This window comes from Trachymyrmex septentrionalis, unplaced genomic scaffold (genome assembly GCF_001594115.1).
Source record: "Trachymyrmex septentrionalis isolate Tsep2-gDNA-1 unplaced genomic scaffold, Tsep1.0 scaffold71, whole genome shotgun sequence".
In the NCBI taxonomy this organism is placed as follows: domain Eukaryota; kingdom Metazoa; phylum Arthropoda; class Insecta; order Hymenoptera; family Formicidae; genus Trachymyrmex; species Trachymyrmex septentrionalis.
Window position 1 is genome coordinate 859,502 of NW_017305895.1, and position 24,233 is coordinate 883,734.

The 24,233-nt window shown below is 33.7% G+C and overlaps 1 protein-coding gene across 1 annotated transcript in view; it reads right to left on the reverse strand.

Moving 5' to 3' along the window:
- LOC108753755 (tyrosine-protein kinase transmembrane receptor Ror) overlaps positions 1-24,233 on the reverse strand; it is a 272,244-nt gene that overhangs the window by 48,468 nt on the left and 199,543 nt on the right. Inside the window, exon 2 of the mRNA XM_018495630.1 lies at positions 3,648-3,741. Within this exon, the coding sequence (XP_018351132.1) occupies positions 3,648-3,741 (94 nt within the window). The remainder of the gene's footprint in view (positions 1-3,647; positions 3,742-24,233) is intronic.

The window sequence follows — 24,233 nt, forward strand, 5'->3', positions numbered from 1 at the left end:
AGACGCAAAAATCGAAATTGCTTGAAAATAATAGCGCAAAAATCGAAGATATTTTTTGCATAGTTATATAGTATAATTTTGCAATTTTCAACGACTTATAGAAATGAATGTCTGTTTGCTCCAAGAGGGAAGTCCCTTAAGGGACGTAAACGATAATGATTATTATAATTTTACTAACTATAATAATACAAACATTATCTGACATAAAGTATATTAAATTACTTTGCTATTAAATTTGGCACGTAGTATCAAATTTGAATTTAGCAAACACGAAACAATGAAATAAAATGTAATATATTTACGACGATATATTTATTTTGCAATAAATTTATAAAATCATAATTTATTTATTCTATATTAATTGATTAAGATTTATTGTTTTTATGTTTCACGAATGTTCTAACATTATTTTTACGAATTCTCCTATTTGAAAAATATTTTATTCACAAATAATCACTTCAGATATTAACAAAAATTATGAAAATTTGACAATATAATGGATCGGGGAAAAAGTCTTTTTATATATGTAAAACTTTTTCCCTGACCTGATTATAAAAAATATCTTAATATATAATAAATTATTTTTTTACTGCACGAATTTACCGTAAAGAAGATAAATTCAAAATTTATTTAAAATACATTTATATACATTCACACGCAAAAAAAGTGAACCATTAAATTTTAGCAAATATTTTTAATATCTTTAAATAGCTATAATTCAGCGAAGAATTATCGTATCCAGATGAACCGCATCTCAAATTAAAGCTTAAACATTCCCTTTGATAATTGTGCAGATTAAATTTGAATTACACAAAATGTAAACAATTTGAATTACACAAAATGACAAAAACGCACGCATGGAAGATATCGCCATGTCCACATCGTTGATCCTGAGTGACACCGAGAATAGGATACACGCATTGTACACATACGCATTTACACGAAATTAAAGAGAGTTAAAATTTAAAATTCACACCTTAATTTCCTTTTGGTAAAATTTCCTACAATAATTTATTTCTGAGTTATATTGAGTTTACAAAAAAAAGTCCGTTTTGTAACACTTTCTCTAGAATGCTATAATTTTAACAAAAAAAAAATCGTAGCAAAAAATGGTGCAAATATGGATTTGTTTGGAAATCAATGATCTCAAAGGCTCATACACTTTTGTGCCTTGCAAGCCAATTCCTCTGAGCCACGCATAGTTTGAATAAGATTTTTTTTTTCCTATCGTTTTATGTTCGTCTTTAACGTCTGCCATTTTGTAATACATTTTGTGTAATTCAAATTTGATCTGCACGATTATTAAAAGGAATGTTCAAGCTTTAATTTGAGATGTGGTTCATCTGGATACAATGATTTTTCACTGAGTTATCGCTATTTAAAAATAATAAAATTATTTGCTAAAATTTAGTAGTTCACTTTTTTTGCGTGTGAGTGTAGTTCATGGATAACAGTACGAAATAAGTGAAAATTCTGCAGCATTAAGAGATTATATATAGCTGTACATATAGATATATACACCTCGAAATATATTTTTCCTGAGTACGCGAAAGGAAGATATAAATTTTACCAAACGGCCAAAGATATATACGCTGTCTTGGAAGCAAGGTGTCGCACACGCGTTTTATGGCGTGTAATTTCAATAACGACGAGTGTATTATCGTGGTGAAATATATATCACAGTAAATCTGTGTTCCCTACATCGATTCGCATATTACTTTTGCGTGCAGGAAATACTGCTGAAAATTTATCTAAGAATATTAGTTTTCTTAGATCATTATTATAGAATATTAGAATATTATTTTATTGCGTTATATTAATTCAGTTAATATCAAGGGATTGCTTTTAATCACTTATTGATTAAAAATAATTGATACCTTATATAATTAAGAAAAAAAGATGTATACTTTTTCTTTCGTGCGCGACATCAATTTTAATATTCAATTTTCTGATCGACAAAACTGATTTATTGCGACAGGATGTCGAATTCTTGAAGAGAGAAAATTATAGAAAAGTCATAAATTATATAAACTGTGAGGTTTTTATATTTAATAAAATAAAAAACTCTTCTAAAAGGAGAAATGCTGACAGAAAATTAAAAAAGTATATTGGAATTTTTACTACTGTAAGGATGGCCCGGAACCACCGAATGTAACATTCAAAGTGTCTATCCTTCGAACAAATTTGGAACTTTTTCTCTCTGTTCTCGACGTTGATTTCGATATTAAATTTTTCAGTGTAACGACAAAACTGATTTATTACGACGGGACGTCGATATCGATTCCTCGAGGGAGAAAATCTCACATGACGCGAGTTGCAAACGTGCACGCGGCGCGGAAATTGCGCGACTTTTCTTCTCGAGATCTCGGGCGCGAAGGGACATCCCCGAGATGGGAATTTTCGAATATATTTTCATCTCGCAGTAAACTCATACCGCGCGCGCGGAGAAGCCTGTCGGAAACCTGCTTCGCCAGTCGTTGTGCCCGGGGAAAACGCGGATATGAAATTTGAACTGCGGAATTTCGATTGACTCTATCGACGCGTTCTTCGCAAATTAGCTTACTCGTAGGTGGGGAGTGGAAAGGGGGACACAGAATTCAAATTTAATCGTACGGCAGCCTTTGCAGTTCCAAACAGGGTTTGCCTACACAGGGAAGTGGCATTATTAGCTTTCGAATCGAACCAATCAAGTCGCTTCCTTATTAAGCCCTGCAGGGTTCCTCTCTCCCTTGTCCTGCTTGTCTCGATTTGCCGTCATAGAACGAATCTCTGAAATGTCTTTCATCTTCTCTCATACAATTCTTCTTTTTTGTGGGATTGTCATACCTGTTTTTAATATTTCATTTTTTATGTATCGACCTTATCGATTTTGGATGAAACTATTAAAGATGCCAAAAAAATTTCGACTTTTTCGATCTAGATTCGAAATGAATATCGTTATTATTTACATATATTTTTCCAGTATTCTTCTGATGAACATTTATTCTTTATATGAAATAAAATATTGTTACGTTCTAATCTTCCATCAATTAGTAAATGTACATTTCTTTATTTATTTTATTACGAGTATTGGAAATATTATTCTCGTTTTATTCAATAACGAATAAAATAATAAGAATACTAATGATATGATAATAAACTATAATCGAACCTATATATTTATATATATGTAATATGCGTTAATATATTGATGTACATATCAAAGTCTTCGTGTTTCCTTTAGGATAAGTTAATTATCCTAAAAGATACTTTGATGCGATTCAGCGGTCAATGAAATATTCTTATCCCGTCTTCCCGTTTTAGTAATGAAGAATTCCCAAAAGAAAAAAACAAGGAAGGACGAGAGAGAGAGAGAGAGAGAGAGAGAGAGAGAGAGAGAGAGAGAGAGAGAGTGTGTGTGTGTGTGTGTGTGTGTGTGTGTAAGAGCGTAACACAATTAAAAAGGGTTCTCCGGGTCGGTTTCTTGCTTGTCTCGGCAATTTCGCCCGGACATGGGGAGGAAGTATTCGGTCATTGCGGATAGACGCGATCAATAGCAATTTTAATTGCTAATTAAGCGCGGCGTTAGTTAGATGGATATGTGTTTCGTATTTAATCCTGCGATAAGACGATAACGTGATAGGGGTTGCAAACTATACCAGGCTTACCCGTTTGTGGTTGAGTCAAAAACATCGTTGTAGTCCTCGTCCGTACTGTAGTCCTGCACGTCAGTATCCGAATCCTCGACATCGCCATTTCCACCTATAAGAAAATAATTTTCGTTAATTCAATATTTACCTAGTTATATGATTATATCTAGGTATATTATATGTATCTATTTCTGTATCGTCTTAATTTAACAAGAAAAAGATATGTAATATATTTACGAGTATATATCAAAACTTAATGCTAAACTTTTAAATCTAAGATAATAATTTTATATAAGAACAAAAAAACTCGCTTGATTTTCAATCAACGAAAAGAAAAGAAAAATCAAGCCAAAGTTTTATAACCAAATTCCAGTTTATTTTCTTAAATCACGCAGGGAGGACGACTTTGCTGAAGCATTCAAAAATTTAGCTAGATACAGATCTGAAAATAATTTTGTTAGACCATCAAAATAGGTAGGACACTCAAACTGATTGTTAGAATTGCAATCAATTGCTTCAGCAAAATTGCTTCAGCAAAATTGTTCTCTTCGTACACGTTTTGGAATTATGTCACAAAATACGGTAGTCTAATTTAATAGAAAAAAAATAATCTTTTGAGATTTTGTTATTTTTCACTTGCCAATATTCAATTTCAGTGGCCACGGTTATTGAATGAAGTTTTGCATATTTTTGCACTAATAGAATGGTAATTAACGTTCTTATGGTAAGTTTCTTGCGAAGTTCATCGTGAAACGAACCGTTGTCGATTCAATATTGATGTTAAATCGAGAGTAGATCAAACTCAGTTGGAGGATTAAATTAATTCTCGTGCACATTTCCGGTCAATTTGATTTCAATAGAACTTAATTACCAGTTACGATAATCAAATATTATCCGAATCACCATTATTTTAAGAAATATTGGAAAAAATATGGAATTAACTTTTACATATCATTATTTAATATAATCATTATATTATTTTTTCAACTGCTAAAAGCAATTTTATTAAACATAAATATAAATTATAATTGCTATTATTTATTAACAAGATATCGGTAATAATAGCTTGAATGTAGAGGAATTGAGAATTAATTAATTGAATAACTAAACAAAGATAATTCTACATTTTATTGCGACATACGTGCTTTAATCAAAGTTATTCTTGACTAACAATTTTTTTCTCTGGGAACATTAATAGCATTTCCACTCTTTATCATCGTTTTTATATCAATATAACGATTTTTTCAGTATTGTGCACAAAGGCTTCGAAAGGGTTAACGCGTTGAATTCCCGACATTCTGCCGATTAAATTACAACCGGTACAACGGATATATTTGCCGAAGTCGGAGGGGTAATCTCCATGCACACAATCATAACTTACTCGCACGTCTTCCGGATCCTAGTAGGTAATATATTTGGCTAGACGGTGCCGTCAACAAACGATACCGTCGGTCGGCGGTGCCGCGAGATTAATTTGTGAATCGTGATTAAGGTCGGCACGTTCCTGAGATTGTTAGCGCGATAATGAGTAATCCACCGACGAAAGAGATTTAATATGGAATCCCATTCTGTGGAACGGTACACATGACGTTATTCAGCATGTTATAATTGAAGAGCTGACGCAAATAATATTAAAATTATCCATATTTATAAGCATCATATTTTCTAAAAATCATTTGAACGTAATAAAAATGTATAAATGATAAATATAAAAATATTAGGGTACAAAACAAGAATCAAATCTTCTTTCGTTTTATAAATAAAATTTTACTGTACTTTTACATTTATAAAATAAATTGATATTATTTCGCGATGTACAATATAAAATATTATTTAATAAATTTTCTGCAGGATACTTTTATAATTAATATACTTTTAATTATTATTCAAATTATACACGTACACGTATAAAAGCATCTTGTGCTTCTTACTTGGGCGACGTACCGTAACGTGGTTTCGAAAGAGTGCAATTTTGTCGATGTTATGTCATAATTCCATTCATAAAAGTTGGCAACATCCAAGCACACGTCTCGTAGTATGCTGTACATGTGAAGTTTTTGGCTTGGCTCGCAGCCGTAGCCAAGCTATTAAATAATCGAGTAAATTATCCACTCTTTCAATATCTCCCACAACGTCAGCTGAGCGGATGCCAAGAACAAATTTAAACTTTTCCCCGCTCCCTCACGAGCATCGCCTTTCGATCCATTGACTAACTTGATTTATCCGCTACACACATTAGACGTTGATAGCTTACAAAAATGTTGTAACTCAAAATATTAAATTTCTCAGTGTAGCGCGAAAAGGTTCTATACGTACTTTTCTTTAATGGAGAAGATTTCATTTTTTGAAACATTGAACGTTAAAATGTTTTTACAGTAATAATCTTATATGACATTTTTCCACTAAAGAAAGATAAATTTCCGTGAAACAGCACTGAAAAACTTGGATAAAAATTTTCCAATAAATACAAATACAATCTGTCCTAGAATTATTTTTTGACTTGTCATACTTGATATGTAACTTCATTTTATTAGCATGAAATATATATTCCCACTGATAGACACTTCAAAAATAATTTCTGAGTTACAATCTTGTTGTATCGAGCCATCGATTTGATTATGTGATCCATCACAATGGAACGATAACAATTTTTTTTTGTCAGTTTGCCCCCTCTCGTACGTGCTTTATCGTAGATGGGTTGCGACGCCGGGATTTTGATCGGATACAGAGAAGTTTTGCAAATATTGATATGGGAAAAATACGAATTTTATTCACCGTGTATCTGCGATGCGTCCCGCTCGGATTGTAAAGTGACGTTTAACTTCGAATTTCGTCTGCGCCGCGAGTTTTTCGGCGAATGCACGATAAAAAATCCACTCAAAATAAATACGAAAAATCTCTGGCCGATGTAAAATAAAAACGCGCGCAGTATATGACAAATACCGACGAGCGCGCAGAGCTCCCATCTCTATACTTCTACATCGAGATTGTAATATTGATTGACAAAGCCGTGTGACGTTTTTAATATATGAAATATGTAGGAGATGCACGATATATCGACGCAGATTTTCCGATCGCGCAATCAATGACAAAGCACTCTGTAAATCAAGCACTTGTAGTAAACAACAGCGGTGGATTTATATGCTTCTTTTTTAATACCAAATTTAGTTTTCAGAATTCATATTTTATTAAAAACATTATTGGCAATACTAAAAATATTAAAACTATATGATATATTCATTTTAACGGATGCTCTTATATTTCATAAACTTAATAAAGAAAAATACGGAACAATCTTTCGTCATTATTATTTAAATTAATAAAATTACATGATTATTTATAGAATACATAATTCCTTCAGAAAAATGCGATAAGATTTAATTTAATTTTCACGTATACAATTAATAGAAGAGATCTTAAAATTTGGTTAAAATATTGAAATGCGGAGAGTACATTAGAATTTTGATCTTCCTTAACGAGGATTCTCTGATTAAGCAAGCCGTGGTTTAATCTCGCCTATCAGCGTTGCAGTGATATTACAACGCGTTGAGCAGCCGTTTCGTTACCGCCGCGTAATTGTCGCCACGAGATTGCGGCCACAGAAAGCCGGCTCTTGCACTCTTTCGCTCGCACCCGTTCTCTCCACCATGACGATTCATCTAATACGAAAGTAGTACCGCGGGACATCGAGGAGAATGACTAATCCCACCGCTGCCTGTCGTTGACAGAAGCGTTCTCCTAGGACTCATAAAAACAGTAATCTAGGATCCTCGCGTCATGCACTTATTCCGTGTAACAATCCCACGTATCAGTAAGTGCCGTAAAAATGGCGAACGGTGACTGGCTGTCAGATAATCGCGCAGATGTCAGGCAGGAAATTGAGCGGATTATCGAAGAGAAAAGATAATAGAGTCCCCTAAACATTTGTTGTATAGCTTGCGAGTATAATACTCTCTTCCAAATTTCCTTTCTATTATTTAATAAATAAATAACAACGGTATAAAGACTCTTCGTATGTAACATAAATAAAAACAACTAAAGGGCGAAATAAGAGTCAGCGCATAAAATAGAACACATATAATAAAAGACATTAATCAGAGATATAAAAAAATGAACAATGAAGAACGACGTATATTAATATATAATAATATTCGGAGAAAAGGTATAAGGTTAATAAATAAATTGTTACATGACATACGTATTTCCGTTTATATAAAAATGCAGAAGGAATTTGCAAGGAATTTTAGCAAATAATTAATAAAGATATATTATTTTTTATTATTATACAGATAATATCAAAAAAATACTTTTGTTTTATCTGTATTGTTATTAAAAGTGATTATATAATATGTATATAATTATCATTATATATTCGTATTTAAAGATATTCAAAAAATCTTTTGTTCAATATCAACACGCTCTTTGCCATGCATTATTAAATATTGTGAATATTATATTAGGAATTTATATTATAATCTCTTTGTAAATAAAATTCTTCATCGGAAAATTCTATTCACGTCATAATTTTGGATTTCTGATAAACGTTATTGACGTGGAACATTAGCCAATGCAGTCCGGCACATTGTCGGAAGTACACAATTCTGGGATCTCTATATTTCGCGCATCCGCACGTGCGTTCTATGTTTACATCGCATGTACACCAGTTGGCAAATGTCGTCAACGCAGGTTTCATTTTGAATTACCGGTTTGATGATAACGCGAATATAATGAGATTTACCATCACTCGTGAAAATCGCTGCGAAATTTGCTGCTTTAACATGCTCGCTGTAATCATCGAAAGTGGTACATTTATGTGATTAAAAACTTGGATGTATTTTCCGTTCTCCACACAAGTTCCTTTTCGACATTTATTTTATTGTCATTTTATCGATATCGCAACTCTAAAATAAAATGGACACAATCGAAAATATTTGAGCATCAGAAAAGATAAAATATGAACGAGCCTTTTTTTTTCAAAAAATGATTCGATGTTTTATTGATATTTTTCTCATTTGCGTTAAACTCATTGAATCTACCAAAACGATTCTAAATATATTCATATGAAATACTTATTACGAACAACAGCGTTGCATCGAAAAAACTGCAACGATTAAATTATTGTAATGCAGTCGGTTTGAATTGCAATTTAAGTTAAATTTCACGGATCGTTGAGTACCGCCACCAAAACTCCTTTAACGACTTCTAATTTCGATGTCACGTGCATACGAATATTTTTCATGTCGGTGAATGCAAATCGAGTAGCGCGAATCACAGGGACATGCTTTTTTTAATTACAACGTGACTGCAGCCGCGCAATTTATGGAAAGAGACAAGTTGCGTTGCATAAAATAGCATCGGGTCGAAAATTGCGTCCGTATTTTTCCATCATTTAACTACATATTCGATCAAACTTCATATTGCCGCTGCAAAATTTCACGTAAAAAAATTCGCTTATTTTCACGATACAAATTACTATTTTGTTTCCTTATAAAATACATTTTTTATAAAGTTTCAATCTATACTGTTCTACATTGAAACGTTTTCTCTGAAAATTACTCTCTAAATTGAAGTGGAATCTTACTATAAAGAATGAAAATTGAGCTAGTTTTAAAGAAGGGATCAATTTTCAATCTTTAAAAGTAAGATTTCACTCTTCAGAGTGGCAATTCACTCTAAAAGTTTTACAGAGTATAAAGTTATCCGTGTTTGAAAAATGCATCAAGTATATAATCGATAAAAATATCAGTGCCTAGTAGAAATTTCAAGAGCTTCGTTGTAACAATCGTGAAATTCTGATATACTACATCGTTGCTTCGATCGCCGCTCGATCTGCTGACTGTCGGTACGACGATGTAACCGCAATCTACGTGCACTGTACGGAAACCATTTGGAGCAAGTATCTGGTTACGTGATACGCGTCCCTCGCGAAAACGAACCCCACAGCACGTATGGGAAAAGAGAGGGAACTATGTATGTGTGATCACGTGTACGAGCACGTGTGTGTGTGTGTGTGAAACGTGCATTTACCACTCGTGGGAGAGGACCAATAAAATCGAACGCTATTGTAGTCACCGTCGCCTTATGTTTCTCCATGCTCTTTTCCGGAAAACCGCGGAAATCTAAGAATACAATTCCAATCCAATCGTGAAGTATACATGGTAGCGAGATCATAATAAAAATTTATTATGATTTCAACAATTTTTTTTCAGAATTTAAAGTCGGCGCTTCTTTGACAATTTTTCTATTTGATAATATTCTTGAGGCTTCCACGGGTACTTTCTATATAAGAATTATGCGTTTCGTGGATTTTCTCCGTGTTCAGATCCATTTTTGGAATGCCAACGTTTCGTGAACCTTACAATCCACTTCATCAGGTCGAGGAACAGCCTAATACAGTATACAAGAATGGATTTAAACACAAGAAAGTTTAACACAGAAAGTATACCCGTAAAATACATAATTTTGTATTTCTCTATTATTTTATCTTATTTCTTCATTGGATTAAATCACAATAATTAAAATCACATCATGGTAATAATCTAATTTATAGTAATACGATTGGAATAAATAAATAAAAAAAACTTCTCTTTGCCGTTTGAAGTGATAAAAAGATCTCGAATATCTTCATGTGACAAGCAATATTGAAAATCATTTTCATAGAGTCTACATAATCTAATATCGTTATGCGTGGTAATTTCTATAAAATATGCGTTGAGTGGTGAGGTTAATCAACCTCCATACACGCGTCATCGGGACATTGCTCTCTTGGGCACGCGATGTCTAAACGAAATTTCAATTTCTCCTAGACGGCTGGCTGGCGTGAAACAAAGCGGGTCGGGCCGCGTGTGTCAGAAGCAGACTGACACGCGGCGCCGCATTCGCAACATTGGCATCCCACCAACGGCACATCACCAAGCCGTCATTATGCATTCGGGGTACAGCTTTAAACAAAACCATGCCTACGCGCGGCCGCAGGCGCCTTGACATGACGTGGTTAATTTCAACACGACGATAATTAGTCGGCATTTGGAATTCATTGAACGTACGCGCGTCAACTTTTCTGCAACCTGATGAACAAAATTACAAGAGCGGCGCATAATTGTGGTGTGTGCTTCCCTTGTCGATACTAGATTTATATTCGCTGTGTTGTTGCTTAAAAACCTCAACTTAACAAATACTTTAAATCGTTTTCGTTGATATTTATATTCAAGCGTGTATTGTGTCGCTATCTTCTACATCAGACTTATCAGAACATAATATTTTTGTATTATTTGTAGTCGTATGCATGTCACTACGATGAAAAATAAAAAGAGAAAAATCGTGATATATCGCGAATAAACGACAAGAGCTGGTAATTTAAAAGAGATGAAAAAGAGACGGTTTTCATTCAGCTCAGCAGGAAAAAAGTACGAAACCCTTTTAATTTAAGGTATATTCGTAGCACGGGCTTTGCATTTAAATGGTTCAAAAAATCGACGACCTCGTAGAAATCTCGCGCGCTTTCAGAATTTTTTATTCAGAACAGACTGAACATCAGCATATCTTTTTTTCTGTTCATTTGCAGAAGCCTTTTTTAACACGACTGTTCTATTGTTATTAAAAACTGTCTTGTAAAGTCTTTCATTTAATATTAACACAGCCAGTGATATATTATGAAATTATAATAAAACAATTTTGTTCATTCTCCTGTTGAAGTTTTCTTATTTCTCTAAAGAATTTGAAAAGCTTTTCTACGGGATGTTTAAAATCTTCCTCACGTAAAATTTCATTTTATGTTATAACAATTTTAATAAATTTAATTCGCAATATTCAAAATATCTAATACTTAAAAAAAAAAAGCTTTCATAATACAAATTAGATAGAAAGACTTTCTAATTTGTATTATGATAAACTTGCCCCTACAGGGTTTATCATAAAATCCATAAACGAGAGATGATGCATGAAGGCAATTCATGCGTAACATTCGCGTATTTTCCGGCCGGATGAATGCATCGGCGATCGCATTGGTGATTTTGTGTTTCGTCGCACATAAAAACATATTTCTAGCTCGGCTGTACCGTGACGAGACGTGTGACCGATTGAGATTATTTAAAACACCGACGCGGCGGTCCCGCTTTCGACCGCGGCTATTAGCGCGTTAAATATGCGCCCCAGGCGCGATTCGCGTTATGTGCGGAACGTGATCACCGTAAATTACATGTAGGTACACCCCCGTTAACTGTTTATCCGCGTTAACGTATTTCATTTGATGCGGTTTCGATATGCATGTCGCAGTACTTTCTTTAGGAGTTTTCATCGACTGTGACTATGTACACCTGTTACGCATATCATTATCCTTTTAAAATAAAACTCTCTAATAAAAAACATAGGGATCGGGATATCGATTTATTCTTTTGAAGTATCTTTACTAAACTACGGTATGAATATTACATTTAAATATTAGCATCTCAAGACGTTTATCTTTTTTCTTTCCGTGCCTTTGTACATACTAAAAATATTGGTAGTTAACACTATGCGCTGTCTATATACTATAATTCACTGTATGTTCGTGTTAATATTATTACTAACATAGTGTGGATTTAAAATGTCTGTATAGTAAACAATAAGAAGTCTGTAGCCAAAAGTTGATAAGAATATATTGTAGTTATAAATATTATCGGCCAGCACCGATCCGCCTCGGTGAAACGTATCCTCTCTTCGTTTTCGCCAACCTTCGGTTGGCAACAATCAGGAGTAAAAAAAACTGTGTACTTTTGTTGGAAACGGTCCACTTACATTCTTGTTAACAGTTTTTGTTCAATTTTTTATTATATTCGAGTATTAATTTAACATAATATGATTATGTTATTTAAAGATTTTGTGTTAAATTGATATTCAACATTTCTTACAATTAGTGTCAAAATAACACAATTTATGAGTAAGTGAGCAAGTAACGTTAGTGTTGTAAAATGTAAATTTTAAGATGAATGAAAAAATAAAATGTGAATTAATTTAACATATCATAAATGTTAAGTTTACTAAAAAAAAATGCTTCCATAGCTTGTGTCGATATTATCTTTTTCGTATTTATTCTCTTACGTAATATTTGTAACTTTCTAAAATATTCATATTAAATTTCTCGTTTGGGACATACGATTTATATTAAATTCGACACACTTTTTCCAACCATGTGGTATTTACCATCATGGTGTGAATTTGAAATCTATGATATTAAATCTACATCATATTGGTGTTAACACAAATATAGTGAAAATTATATACACCGCACGATGTTAAATCCATATTCATGCTTTTTAAAGTGTAGGTACAATTTTTAAATTTATCTGAGGTTTCGACAAAGATTCGCCGAAAAAGTAACTTGTGCATTTAAAGAGTTAATTGAATCGAAAGCCGAATTAAACTTTCGGCGTGAATCCGATTTCAACAAAAAGTACAGAGTACAAAATCAGGTTTGTCAATCCACGGATCGCACGTTTTCGATGCCTGATAGGTCGATCGGTCGGTCTCCTCGTCGTCGTAGCAACTTTCACCGTTGTACCTGGCGATTAGATACTCAAGAGAAACGTCCTTCATCGGGGGAAAACCCGGTTTAACGCGATGAAGGAAGCCACAACAGTGAATTGACTCAAAGTTTACCGGGTTGTCCGCCACAACCACTTTAAGCCGCGTTCTCTCTCTCTTTGTGCTCGATGGATCCTCCATGTAGAAGCCTTCAAACCCCCGTTTTGCCGCGGGCTCTGGTGTGGACAGTTCTCTAAAGCGATTCTTGACCAACTCCGACTATTCCGTTCCATGCGCACAGTCACTCAAGCTAAATCCACTTTGGTTATCTTTGAATCGTTTGACCAAATGGAAAGATAATTTGTATATTTTATTAAGTTATAGAAATCCGAATAAACTACATTCTCATTGTGATTCTCATATATTCATGATTCTTTTAATTTTGCTTTATATATGAGAGAATTTGTGATCTAGTTAAATTTAACATCGAATAAATTTTGTCCCTAATTCTTTAAACGTTAAATTTAACATTGAGTAAATCTTGTAATTCTATAAATCTTCTAATTCTATAAAAATTTAATATTATCATTTCAAGTAAAATTACTTAATTGCGCATCAAGAAATTACGTACAATGTAAAATTAACCCTTCGCCAGCAACATGAATTTTAACTCTTCCGTCAGCAATAAAGGTTTTCAAGAAACACAGCAAATATTTTTCATTATTCCAAATTATATAGAAATCTGAAAAATTTTAGTATATTATCAAAAAACTTTAACGAGTTTTTATCATCATAGAAGTTAGATCGTATTTTTGTAAACTTGAATTTATTTACTAAAATTTATAATCAAAATAATAATAATAATCTTTAAAGACTCTAGTGAGAGCTAAGGAAGGAAAACATTTTTTGTAATATTTATATTTTACATGCATTATTTACAACAGGATCGATATAATTGTGTTTATGATAAATTAGGAAATATAAAATAAAATATTAGGTACCGCGATGCATTGGAAAATGTAAACATAAAAGATGTTATCGTGTTTCTTACAGCAAGAAATAATTGAAAAGAGAAATAAAGATATATAAACAAGCATAGGAAAAAAAATTTTTCATAAATTTAAGAAATTAAAAAGAGACTTTAAATAAATATTCGACGTTAAGTACATTATTACAAATGTTATTTTATCGAATAAAGAGCAATTCAATACGTTGCGTGGAACGTTAAACTTGTATCTCCGTACAGTTATGTTACGTAACGTAGATCAAGATTATAATCATGTAATCCGCGATCGTAGAAAAGCGCTGGTACTTGTAAAGCCGGTACGTGTCGCTCGTTGTTCACGTGCGGCATAAAAGAAATCGGAACGATAAATCAGGACGATAAATCAGCGCCACGGCGCGGCCGTCGTCGTTCGCGGGCAGCTTTTAAAGCGCTTGGCGCACCAGTTTTTTTAAAAGCCCACCATCGTAGAATGCATAACTCGTGTCGGAAAGGTTCACATTAAAATTTCATTTCGCGTTGACGCTGCCCAAATAATTTCACGCTGAATGCGCACGCGGATCTTACGTAATCAACAAGCGCGCGCTCCGTCCTTAGAAAATTTAATTTCGCCATGATTGCCAAAGAAAAATGCTACGTTATGGAACTGAAGCCTCAGCAAACCAAGAGGCTCTTTATCTTACTTTTCCTTAAAAATAAAATGTTAGATAAAACAAGGAAGGCACATTAAGTTTGAGTTCTTAATCGGAATAGGAATAATTTTCATTTTTTGATTGATAAACATCGACGATATTATATACATAGTGATTAATTTTTCATGCATTGTACGAATTGCCGAAGAGTGTCGGAGATTGATTATATAGATATTCATTCATGTATCTTACAAGAGAATCACTGAATGCATACGAATGCACGAGAGATTCTCTGATTTTTATAGATATCAGATTTTACAAATATTACAAGTTATAATTATCGTTGAATAGAATATACCATTGAATAGCATAAACGTACGTCGTTGCCCGCGGGGGGTGCTTCCGCTTCCTAACACACTCACTATGCGAGAGTTCGCCGTAAATACCGTCGAGTGAAAGGTCTGCTAGACCGCGCCAACATTCCCCCCTTCGCTATTGTGATATCCCATAATAATCGAAAATGGCACCCTCTTTCCCTTTTCTCTTGTCGACCTTTGCGGCGACGCGGTTGTGCCAGCTATCAAAATAAAACGGTCTCGACAACATTTGGGTCGATTGTGAGACCGTGAAATATCGACGAAGTTACGGACACCTATTGTGACGTTCGACAGTTCGTTTATATCATTTAACGCTTTGACCGTCTTTATGGCGAATCATGACTAAGAGAACGAATATATTTAGATGTGTAATGTACTTTGAGAGTTTCTACAATGAGAAATGACTATTGGAGCTATCACTCTTGCCTGGTCTTTCATTGATGACTCGTAACGCATGTATAGTAACTGAATGCTTTTGGAATCATGTCGAGTTATTTCTGTGAATAATGTACAGATGTAATTCTGTTTAATGACTTGACTTCAGAAAATATACTTGCAGTTTACAAAAAATTCAGAATCGTGTGTGTACAATTATTCTTCTTCATGGAATATTATACACGTGTTTTCTATACGTATAGTCTCTAAATTCTTTGGGGTGGAATCTCACTCTAAAGAGTAAAAATTAAGCTTAAAAATTGAATCTTGAAAAAAAGTAGCTCAATTTTCAATCTTTAACAGTGAGACTTTGCTCTTGAAAATAATAAATCACTCTAAAAATGTTAAAGAATATATATAATTTTTAAGTTATAATGGAATACAATTAAAAAATCTGTGTATCAGTTTGCGGATTATGTTCAAATTTAAAATTAATAATCTAAAAAAAATATATATAATTTCTCATAAGTTATAATGCCAATCATAATGCCGAAGGAATTGGCTTTAATTTATATTATTTAATCGCAACAACAGAACTTATAATTCTAACGTTTATTTTATAAAATTTTTATAAATTTTTATTTATGTTTTTTGTTTATCTCGTTTTGCTTGTGGCAGGAAAAAACTACCTATCGACTAGGTAAACTCATGTGCGATTACATTGGGGAACCCGCTGATCCGGCAAATTCGCACACAGCACTCGACGGTTTCATGGCGCACTTTCATCCTGGCCAGATGATGTCACGCATTAGATACGGTTATCGACTCCGACTAAGAAATTACTTTCTGCTTATATAGTTCATGTAACACATATGTCTTATGTATTCGTTCTTTTCTTCAATATAAAGATTATATAATCTTTTAGATATACACTACATATAATAGAAATGAAATATAAAATATCTTTCTATAGAATACATGAATGTATATTTAAAGAGATATACGTGGTGTGGCAATAAAGTTCGATGGATGTTATGAGAAAATAAATACCATTTAATTAATATATAAATGACCTTTAGTATCCTTCACAATGTAATTCTTTTAAAGATAATACACTTCTAACAACGCTTGTATAACTTGTGAAAACTGTGAAAAGTTATCTTCAAATATCGCCTTAAATCCTGATTGCACTTTTCTTTTTAAATTGAGAGAGAGAGAGAGAGAGAGAGAGAGAGAGAGAGAGAGTTTTAAGTCTCGCTTAAAGTTAAAATAACGTTGATGCAATCGGGCCTACATCTTATTGTTATACACAATTTCAAGTAAAAAGTAGAAGTCATAATAATCATCATAATCTGATTTATTATAAATAAGTTCATTTTTAAGTTCATTTTTATGCATCAAATGTCCTATAATATCATTATAATTTAATTATGAATTCTGCGTTTTACCTGGAGTTTTGATTCAAAACGTATAGCAATCTTTAAGACAGCGTTATTGATTTAAATCACTCTTTCCCGATTTTGCTCCAGCAGATTTCTTTTTGTTCCTTGAAAGGAGGCGATAAAAAAGTTCGATTTTACAAACATTTCGAACATTGAGAATTGTGTGACAACTGACAACAAGATGTAAGGCAATGTCCAAAGATAATTTTCCATAAGCTGTATAAACGTTGTCAAAAGGGTATCGTTTCTAAGAGAGGATTACTTTAAGAACAATAAAGGTCATTTGAATATTAATTAAACAATATTTGTTTTCTAATATTTGACAACTGAACTTCGATAATTGAATTTTATTGCTACACCACGTATATACATTTTTCATCATATAAAGCCATGATGGTACACTCAGAGAAAAGGTTATTTTCTAAAATTAAATAAAATTTATTTGATTTAAAGAAATTATATTCAAATCCAAAAAATCATGATTTGAACATTTCTTGGATTTGAACATAATTTCTTGAAATCAAATAAATCAAATTTTATTTAATTTTAGAAAATAATGTTTAAATCAAAGAAATTTTTCCACGAATCAAAGAAATTGTTTCTTCAACCGTATAGCAAAGAAAATTTCTTTAAATCGAAGCAACCTTTTCTCTGGGTATAATTTCCGTCTACTCGTATATATGATCAATTTTAACAAATTGATGAAACAGAGTTTTGTTCAGACGTAGAACGCCGATATGATCCTTCATTAAACGAACAAACTCGATAGTTAATAATTTGCAATGAGGCATCAGTTGACGGTTGAGAGAAGATCCTCGGGAGATCTTTCGTTGCCTCAAGGACAACGACACAGCGGTACGGAGGGAAACGGGCTCCTGAAAAGGCGTCATTTGACGCAAGATTACCATGAGAATAAGGACCTGCTGTCAGCAGTGTCAAAATACGACCGTTCCTTCATACAGACGGCTTGGTCCAGCGCGGCGCGGCTTGTCGCACCCGAAAACGCACCATTCAAAGGCGAGACTGCGCCGTGCTTTAGTACAGCGCGACTTAAAAATTTTACACCTTGGGGAGCGTGACTCCCCTTGTAAAGAACCGATCGTATTCCGGGCCGCACAATCGCGAGGGTTGCGCGGATCCTTTGGAAAACTTAATTCTTGGCCGTGGACGCTGTATTAGGGACCGCGCCCTCTTGGGCTTTTTCTGGAAAGGTGAGAAAGATTCAATTAAGCAGCACCGCTTTATTAACGAAAGGAATAATAACTTGTTAGCATTGAAAAAAGACTTTGTAATACGCCTTTGTAAAGAATTATGAAAAATTTAATAAAATAATATTGAATTTTTTAAATAAGATCCTGAGTATATCTTCGCAGAAACTTGTTAATGATAAATAAATTTAACGTAACAATATACAATTTAAGTTTATTAATTTAAGATATAGTATTTAAATAAAAATATATATAAATATAAAATAAGTAAAAATATATAAACACATCAAATAACATAAAATTTATATCATTACTAAAAACATATAGAATGTTATTATCGAATAAAATTTTACAGAATTTGTAGTATTATAACTTTTATCATTCAGACGTATTGAATGACATATATTTTCTTAAATGACTCGACAAAGAGCAAATTGCGAAGTTAATTCGTGAGATTATTTCCGACTTCATCCAACAATACAACGAATGAAAGATTTGTACTATCCATAGGTTTCGCTTAGGCATAATGAGATCAAAAGTGGAAAGAGAGAGAGAGAGAGAGAGAGAGAGAGAGAGAGAGAAAGGAACGGAGAGGGTTCAGTGCATCGCGAAACGAGGAACGCGTGACGCAGAGAAATGGCGTTTCTAAAGAAGGCGCGAGACGAGCGTCTGACAAGCCTCACAATACTCTCGCTTGGGACGACCCCCCTGGATTTATGCACGCGTCAAAGTCACCATAGCGGATGCGCCTTGGTATGCGGTTCCTTGCGCGCGTTTGTTGCGTGTCACGACTGCCGCGAGCGAAATCGAGAGGGAAGGAACGGCGTCAACAACGAGCCCGACGGAAAATTCCGCAGCAATCTCACGATTATCTCAAACATATCTCGAGCTTTTTTCTAAGATTTATCCTAGTCGCCTCTCTTCCCGATTCCTACTTCCCGTTTTAAAAAATACTATGCCTGATGTATATTAATGCTTCAATTCTAAGCAGAATCATGTGGTTCGTAATTTGGGGTGTTTTCCAACAATGTACACAGATGACACAGTGTATAACACTGTGACTTACGCAAAGTGTTCCAATTGTAACATAATATTACACTACTTGACAATGTAAAAAACTAAATACGAGTATGTAAAACATATCAATGTTATCAACTTTTTAAAAAGTTATTTGGTAGCCATACTTATTTTGCAATAAAAACCGTCAATTTTGAAAAATATATAACTTAAGTCTAAATTAAAATTATAAATTTATTATTGATACGCTAGATATAGTCATAAGAATAAAAATGAAAGACTACAATGCATTCTGGTGTTACACTATGAAACCAAACTGCGTTCCAGCAAGTATCACAATGGAACATAGTGTGATGTTCTGTATTCCAGCTGGAAAAGCTTCTCGTAAGACTTGTAAGAACTTATAATGAATTATGACCGATGTTTTAATTTTATGCGTATGTACTATAAAATTATTTGTAAATTGTATGATTATTTGTAAATATCTACAATTTCTTGTGCATCTCTACGGCTAGCAAGGAGCTGTAAAGATATTGCATAAAGTTATAATATAAGAATTTGCAAATTCTTACAAGTTTTACAAGAAATAATGAAAAAATGTTACAAGCCTTATCGTTCTGCTTAAAATTTAAAAGTCAGAAAAGTTCGGAATAAAATATCTGAAATATCCTGCGTTATCAAATTATTTAATCTTTATTAAAGTTGTCATACAATGACATTCGCGACTTGATTCCTGTTTACCTTTAGATTAAAAAAAAAATGCACGAGAAATTGATAATACAAAATTTCTAGAATTAAACTAATTAAGCGTCTTCATAAGTTCCATTATATTATTGAAATGTAACACGGCGTTGATCGAAATGTATATTGATCAATGCGACAGCATTAATTTTCCCATTGCCATTAAGTGCACATATCCACACGATTGCGCTGGGAAAATTGCAAATTGCACCACCACAGCACATGGTAGGCAGAATTAACCGCGATATAATTTAACGCATGTCTCAATCAATCGAATTAATCGGGCTACCAATGGTGTCCTGCCAATATTGCAACACACCTGTATATTCTAACGGGAATCATAATTTTACTTGGCGGCTACATGCAAGAAGAGGGGATTAAACCAAGCTATGATGTCTCCTGCAATCAAATTGAGATAAATTACGGGTAAAAGCAGCACATTGTTCCCTTTATCCTTTTTCACCTCTTTTTACCTCGCACTTTTTCCCTGCTCGTGTTTTCAGGCAGAGAAAGGTTCGTGTTTCTCATTTACTTCACGCATAGTAAATGTGCATAATATGTATGTACACTGGCATAACTTAAAGTGATCAACTTTTAAAGCAAAAGAGGGAAGGAACAAAGCATTTCCGTCTTTATACCTTATATCGAAAAATTGTATAACATTTATTTTAATCAAAAACATAAAAGCATACAAGGTTTAAAATTTCATGTTCCTGAATAAGAAGAAAGTTTCTATAAAAGAAATGTTTCTATAAACATTAGGTTAAATGCTTCAAAATAATGAATACAAATACAGTAATATCAAACAACGACTTTATTTAAAAGTTTTAGGTGAATATTTTTTTGTTTAAAAGAAATGTTCAAAGTGTCCCCTATCATTTTCCACACACGCTTACACATGATTAGCGGATTTATTTGTAATGTTTTTAAATCAGTATTCTATTATTTCGATAACACATTCATAGAAACATTGTTCTTCTTTTTTATTGAGAAACACGTTCACAAAATTTTAAAATATATTTATGGCCTTATATACATGTGTGTATAATATTTATTTAAAATATAACGTAAAAGTAAATAAAGAGATTTTAATAAAATGTTACACTGATAAATACAATCAGAACAGTAAATATATCTTTTAGATGAAAACTTAATTCTGAAGTAATTTTGATAATTTTATTAGTAGAAGAAGCATAAGGAGAAAACTTCTTTTAGAAGGCTCATACAATTAGTACATCCTTATAAGATAATATATATATAAAGTTTTCATCCTGATCACGTTTCGCTGATTTTACGTTTAATTTCGCACTCGCCGTCACATCCTCGCGTTTTGCGAGGACCAGTTGGCGAAGACAGGAAGGGACTCGAGTAAGGTGATCTTTCGTTACCCCCTGCGGGAGAAGGAAAAGGACTGGAGAAGGAAGAGGAAGGATAACCCGTGCTATATTTCAGAAGCACGTCCCACGTTAATGCAGTAATTTCGCAGATAGCGAATTTTGCTGTAGCCCAGCGCTAATTGCTGGCGAGGGGTATAGGACGATGTAATATCGTCGTCTCCGGTGAGAGAGTATATTTTCGGAGGAAGAGGGGACGGGGGTCATGTGAAAGTGCGCGTGTGGATGTGGTGCGTGCGTATCTATAATTAGATGATCCCGCATAATTAAAGAGCTACGCTACGATAAGAGGATGTTGAAGCAAACGAAAAAATGTTATGAGCTGTCACGCCTTCGCAAAGCATCCGGTGTTTGAAAATTTTTCTACGTGCTACTTTGTTTTCTGCGATTTTACGTAATTTCGAAGATCGAATGATCCTCTACATGCATTTCATTTCTTATGATTTCAAAACTTCGCTCGTTAATTCTAAAAAAAATATGGAAGTAATAAAGAAACAATTATAATTTTAATGCAAATTTTTATGATATCTGTTACTTAGATCTAAAAACTAAAAAAGTCTAAAGAATATCTTCTACTCTTTTCAAATAAATAAATTTTATTATTAGAAATAAAATCTTTACTTCTATAATAATTTCAAGGAAAGAGCAGCTTAATAAAGTGCTACATGAAAACCTTTATTTTATACTCTGAACACTCGCGCAAGCCCGGAAGTCTATAATTTCCCATCGTGCATGTGAGACTCACAATTAGCGCAACTTTTCTCCCCTCTGACAAAGTCGTACTTGTTAGGGAAAATATCTCCGCGATAAAACTCCCAAGGTGTCAGCCAATAAAAATTTGGACTCAGCGGGGAATCGGGAGAGTGTACATATATATATATATATATATATATATATATGTATGTACTTAACGTGTCATTTCTCTCGCGTGACGACGAAAGTCTCGCGTGCTGGGTGTCACTTACGCGACGCGGTATATATATTTCCGTGCGCGAGTGTGTTGTCACGCGTCTGCAACACGCGTATTTATGCGTGTGGTGCCAAGGTGTAGCAAGGTAAGAGGAAAAGGGAGATGGAGGGGGGGGGAAGTGGGGATTTGCGACACACAACTCTCTTATCTGCGCGCATTATTGGCACATTATTCAGACTGCCGGCACCACCCTCGACTGTCCTGACTGTCACGTCGTGTAACTTGGTACTCACTTCGTACTTTCGCAGCGAGAGTACGTGTCGGCGCCAATCGCGGGTGCACGTGCGTGCATAGTTGCGTGCGTGCATGCGTGCGTTTCGAGCGAGTCTCACGAAAAGTCGGGTTCCATATTTACGTAAATGCACGCTGAGAATGAAGGAGACGAGGGAGGAATCGCGACGACGATCTTCGCTGACGGCTGTGTGACAAGTCTCTCGGGAAAAAAAATTGGTTAATGTCCAACGAAATTCAACGCTTCTCATAATAATAGAACATTAATATACGTTTGCAAATTAGAGGAATATTAAAGTAAAATTAAAAAAAATAATATTAAAACAGAAATTCTCGCGACGTACTTGTTGTATATCAAGTGCGTGTTTTAAATGGTAGTGTTCTTTTGACTTATTAGAACATATTTCTTAAAGGTTAATAGTTATAAAACGAACGAGCTTGCGCGGTTGGCGAGGCAAAGAGAAAGATTATTGTTTCCTCTTCGTGAAGGCAACATTAATCTTGAATTCCCGAGAGAAAAACGATGATTAATGGGAAAATTTTCAACGCGTGTGCTAATAAAGCTATCATGATGAAAAGAAATATTATACTTCGAATAAAGTACTTGCCGTTTAAAAGGGGAAAAAAAATATTAATAAATGCGTGAGAGAGAGACTTGTTTTGTTTCCTTAAAATCGCACTTGTATTTTCGAACATAATATATTATATATTTAATATATTAAAAACGTATAAAAACACATTTAATTAAAAATATATTTTCAATCTACTACAATGTACTATACTGTTGAATTTAATGTTTATATTGTATTTAACATATTATATTTTAATGAACTAATAAAATATGTAAATGTATATTTAAAAAAAACATGCATTACTGAAATATAAACTCTTGAATAATATTAAATATTAAAACGCTGTTTTCAGAATGAAAAAAATCCTCTTCTATAATTTATGTATAATTTACATAATATCTCCAATTTAATTTTTATCTTATAAATTATTAAATATAAATTTAAAAAAATAAATATCTTTTATAAAGTAGAAAAATTAAATTTTATATAAACTATTTAGTTCACTGATGATTGACGCAATATTTAGTAAACATAAGAACCCAATTCACATATATGTACTAACTGAAAAACATTATTCCCTAAAAAAAGATCGATAAAGGAAGTTACGCAAAGAATTTTACGTATTTTACGTATATACTAATATTTTCGGAGGCAACGTGCGAGGGAGTTAATATAAAAGCCGCGGAATTCATATCCTGGAAGTATATCCTGCAATATTACGATACATCCTATATATAATTCCTCTCGCGTCGCGACCGTCCATGTCGATCACAAATTAACTCGGTTTAATTAATGTCCGTCCTCCCGAGCGCCCTCCAACCCGTCGCTTCCCTCTCGCGCCATCCAAAGTTCGTCGACGCGAGTAACTCCCGGAAGAGGGATGGAAGTGCACACCGTGGACACCCCCGTAACCACCGTTGTCCCGAGTCCTGAACGGCATTTTCGCTCCTTCTGGCTACAGAACGAGCATAGAGATGCACTTCAATTAATTACACGCCGGAAGACACGCAAGCGCGCGGGCCTTTTTTTTACGACGGTCCGGTTTTTTCGTACAAGCAACGGTACAACGTTTGAGTCGTGACGAGGAATCGATAGGTGTGTGTGTGTGTGTGTGTTGTGTGTTGTGTGTGTGTGTGTGTGT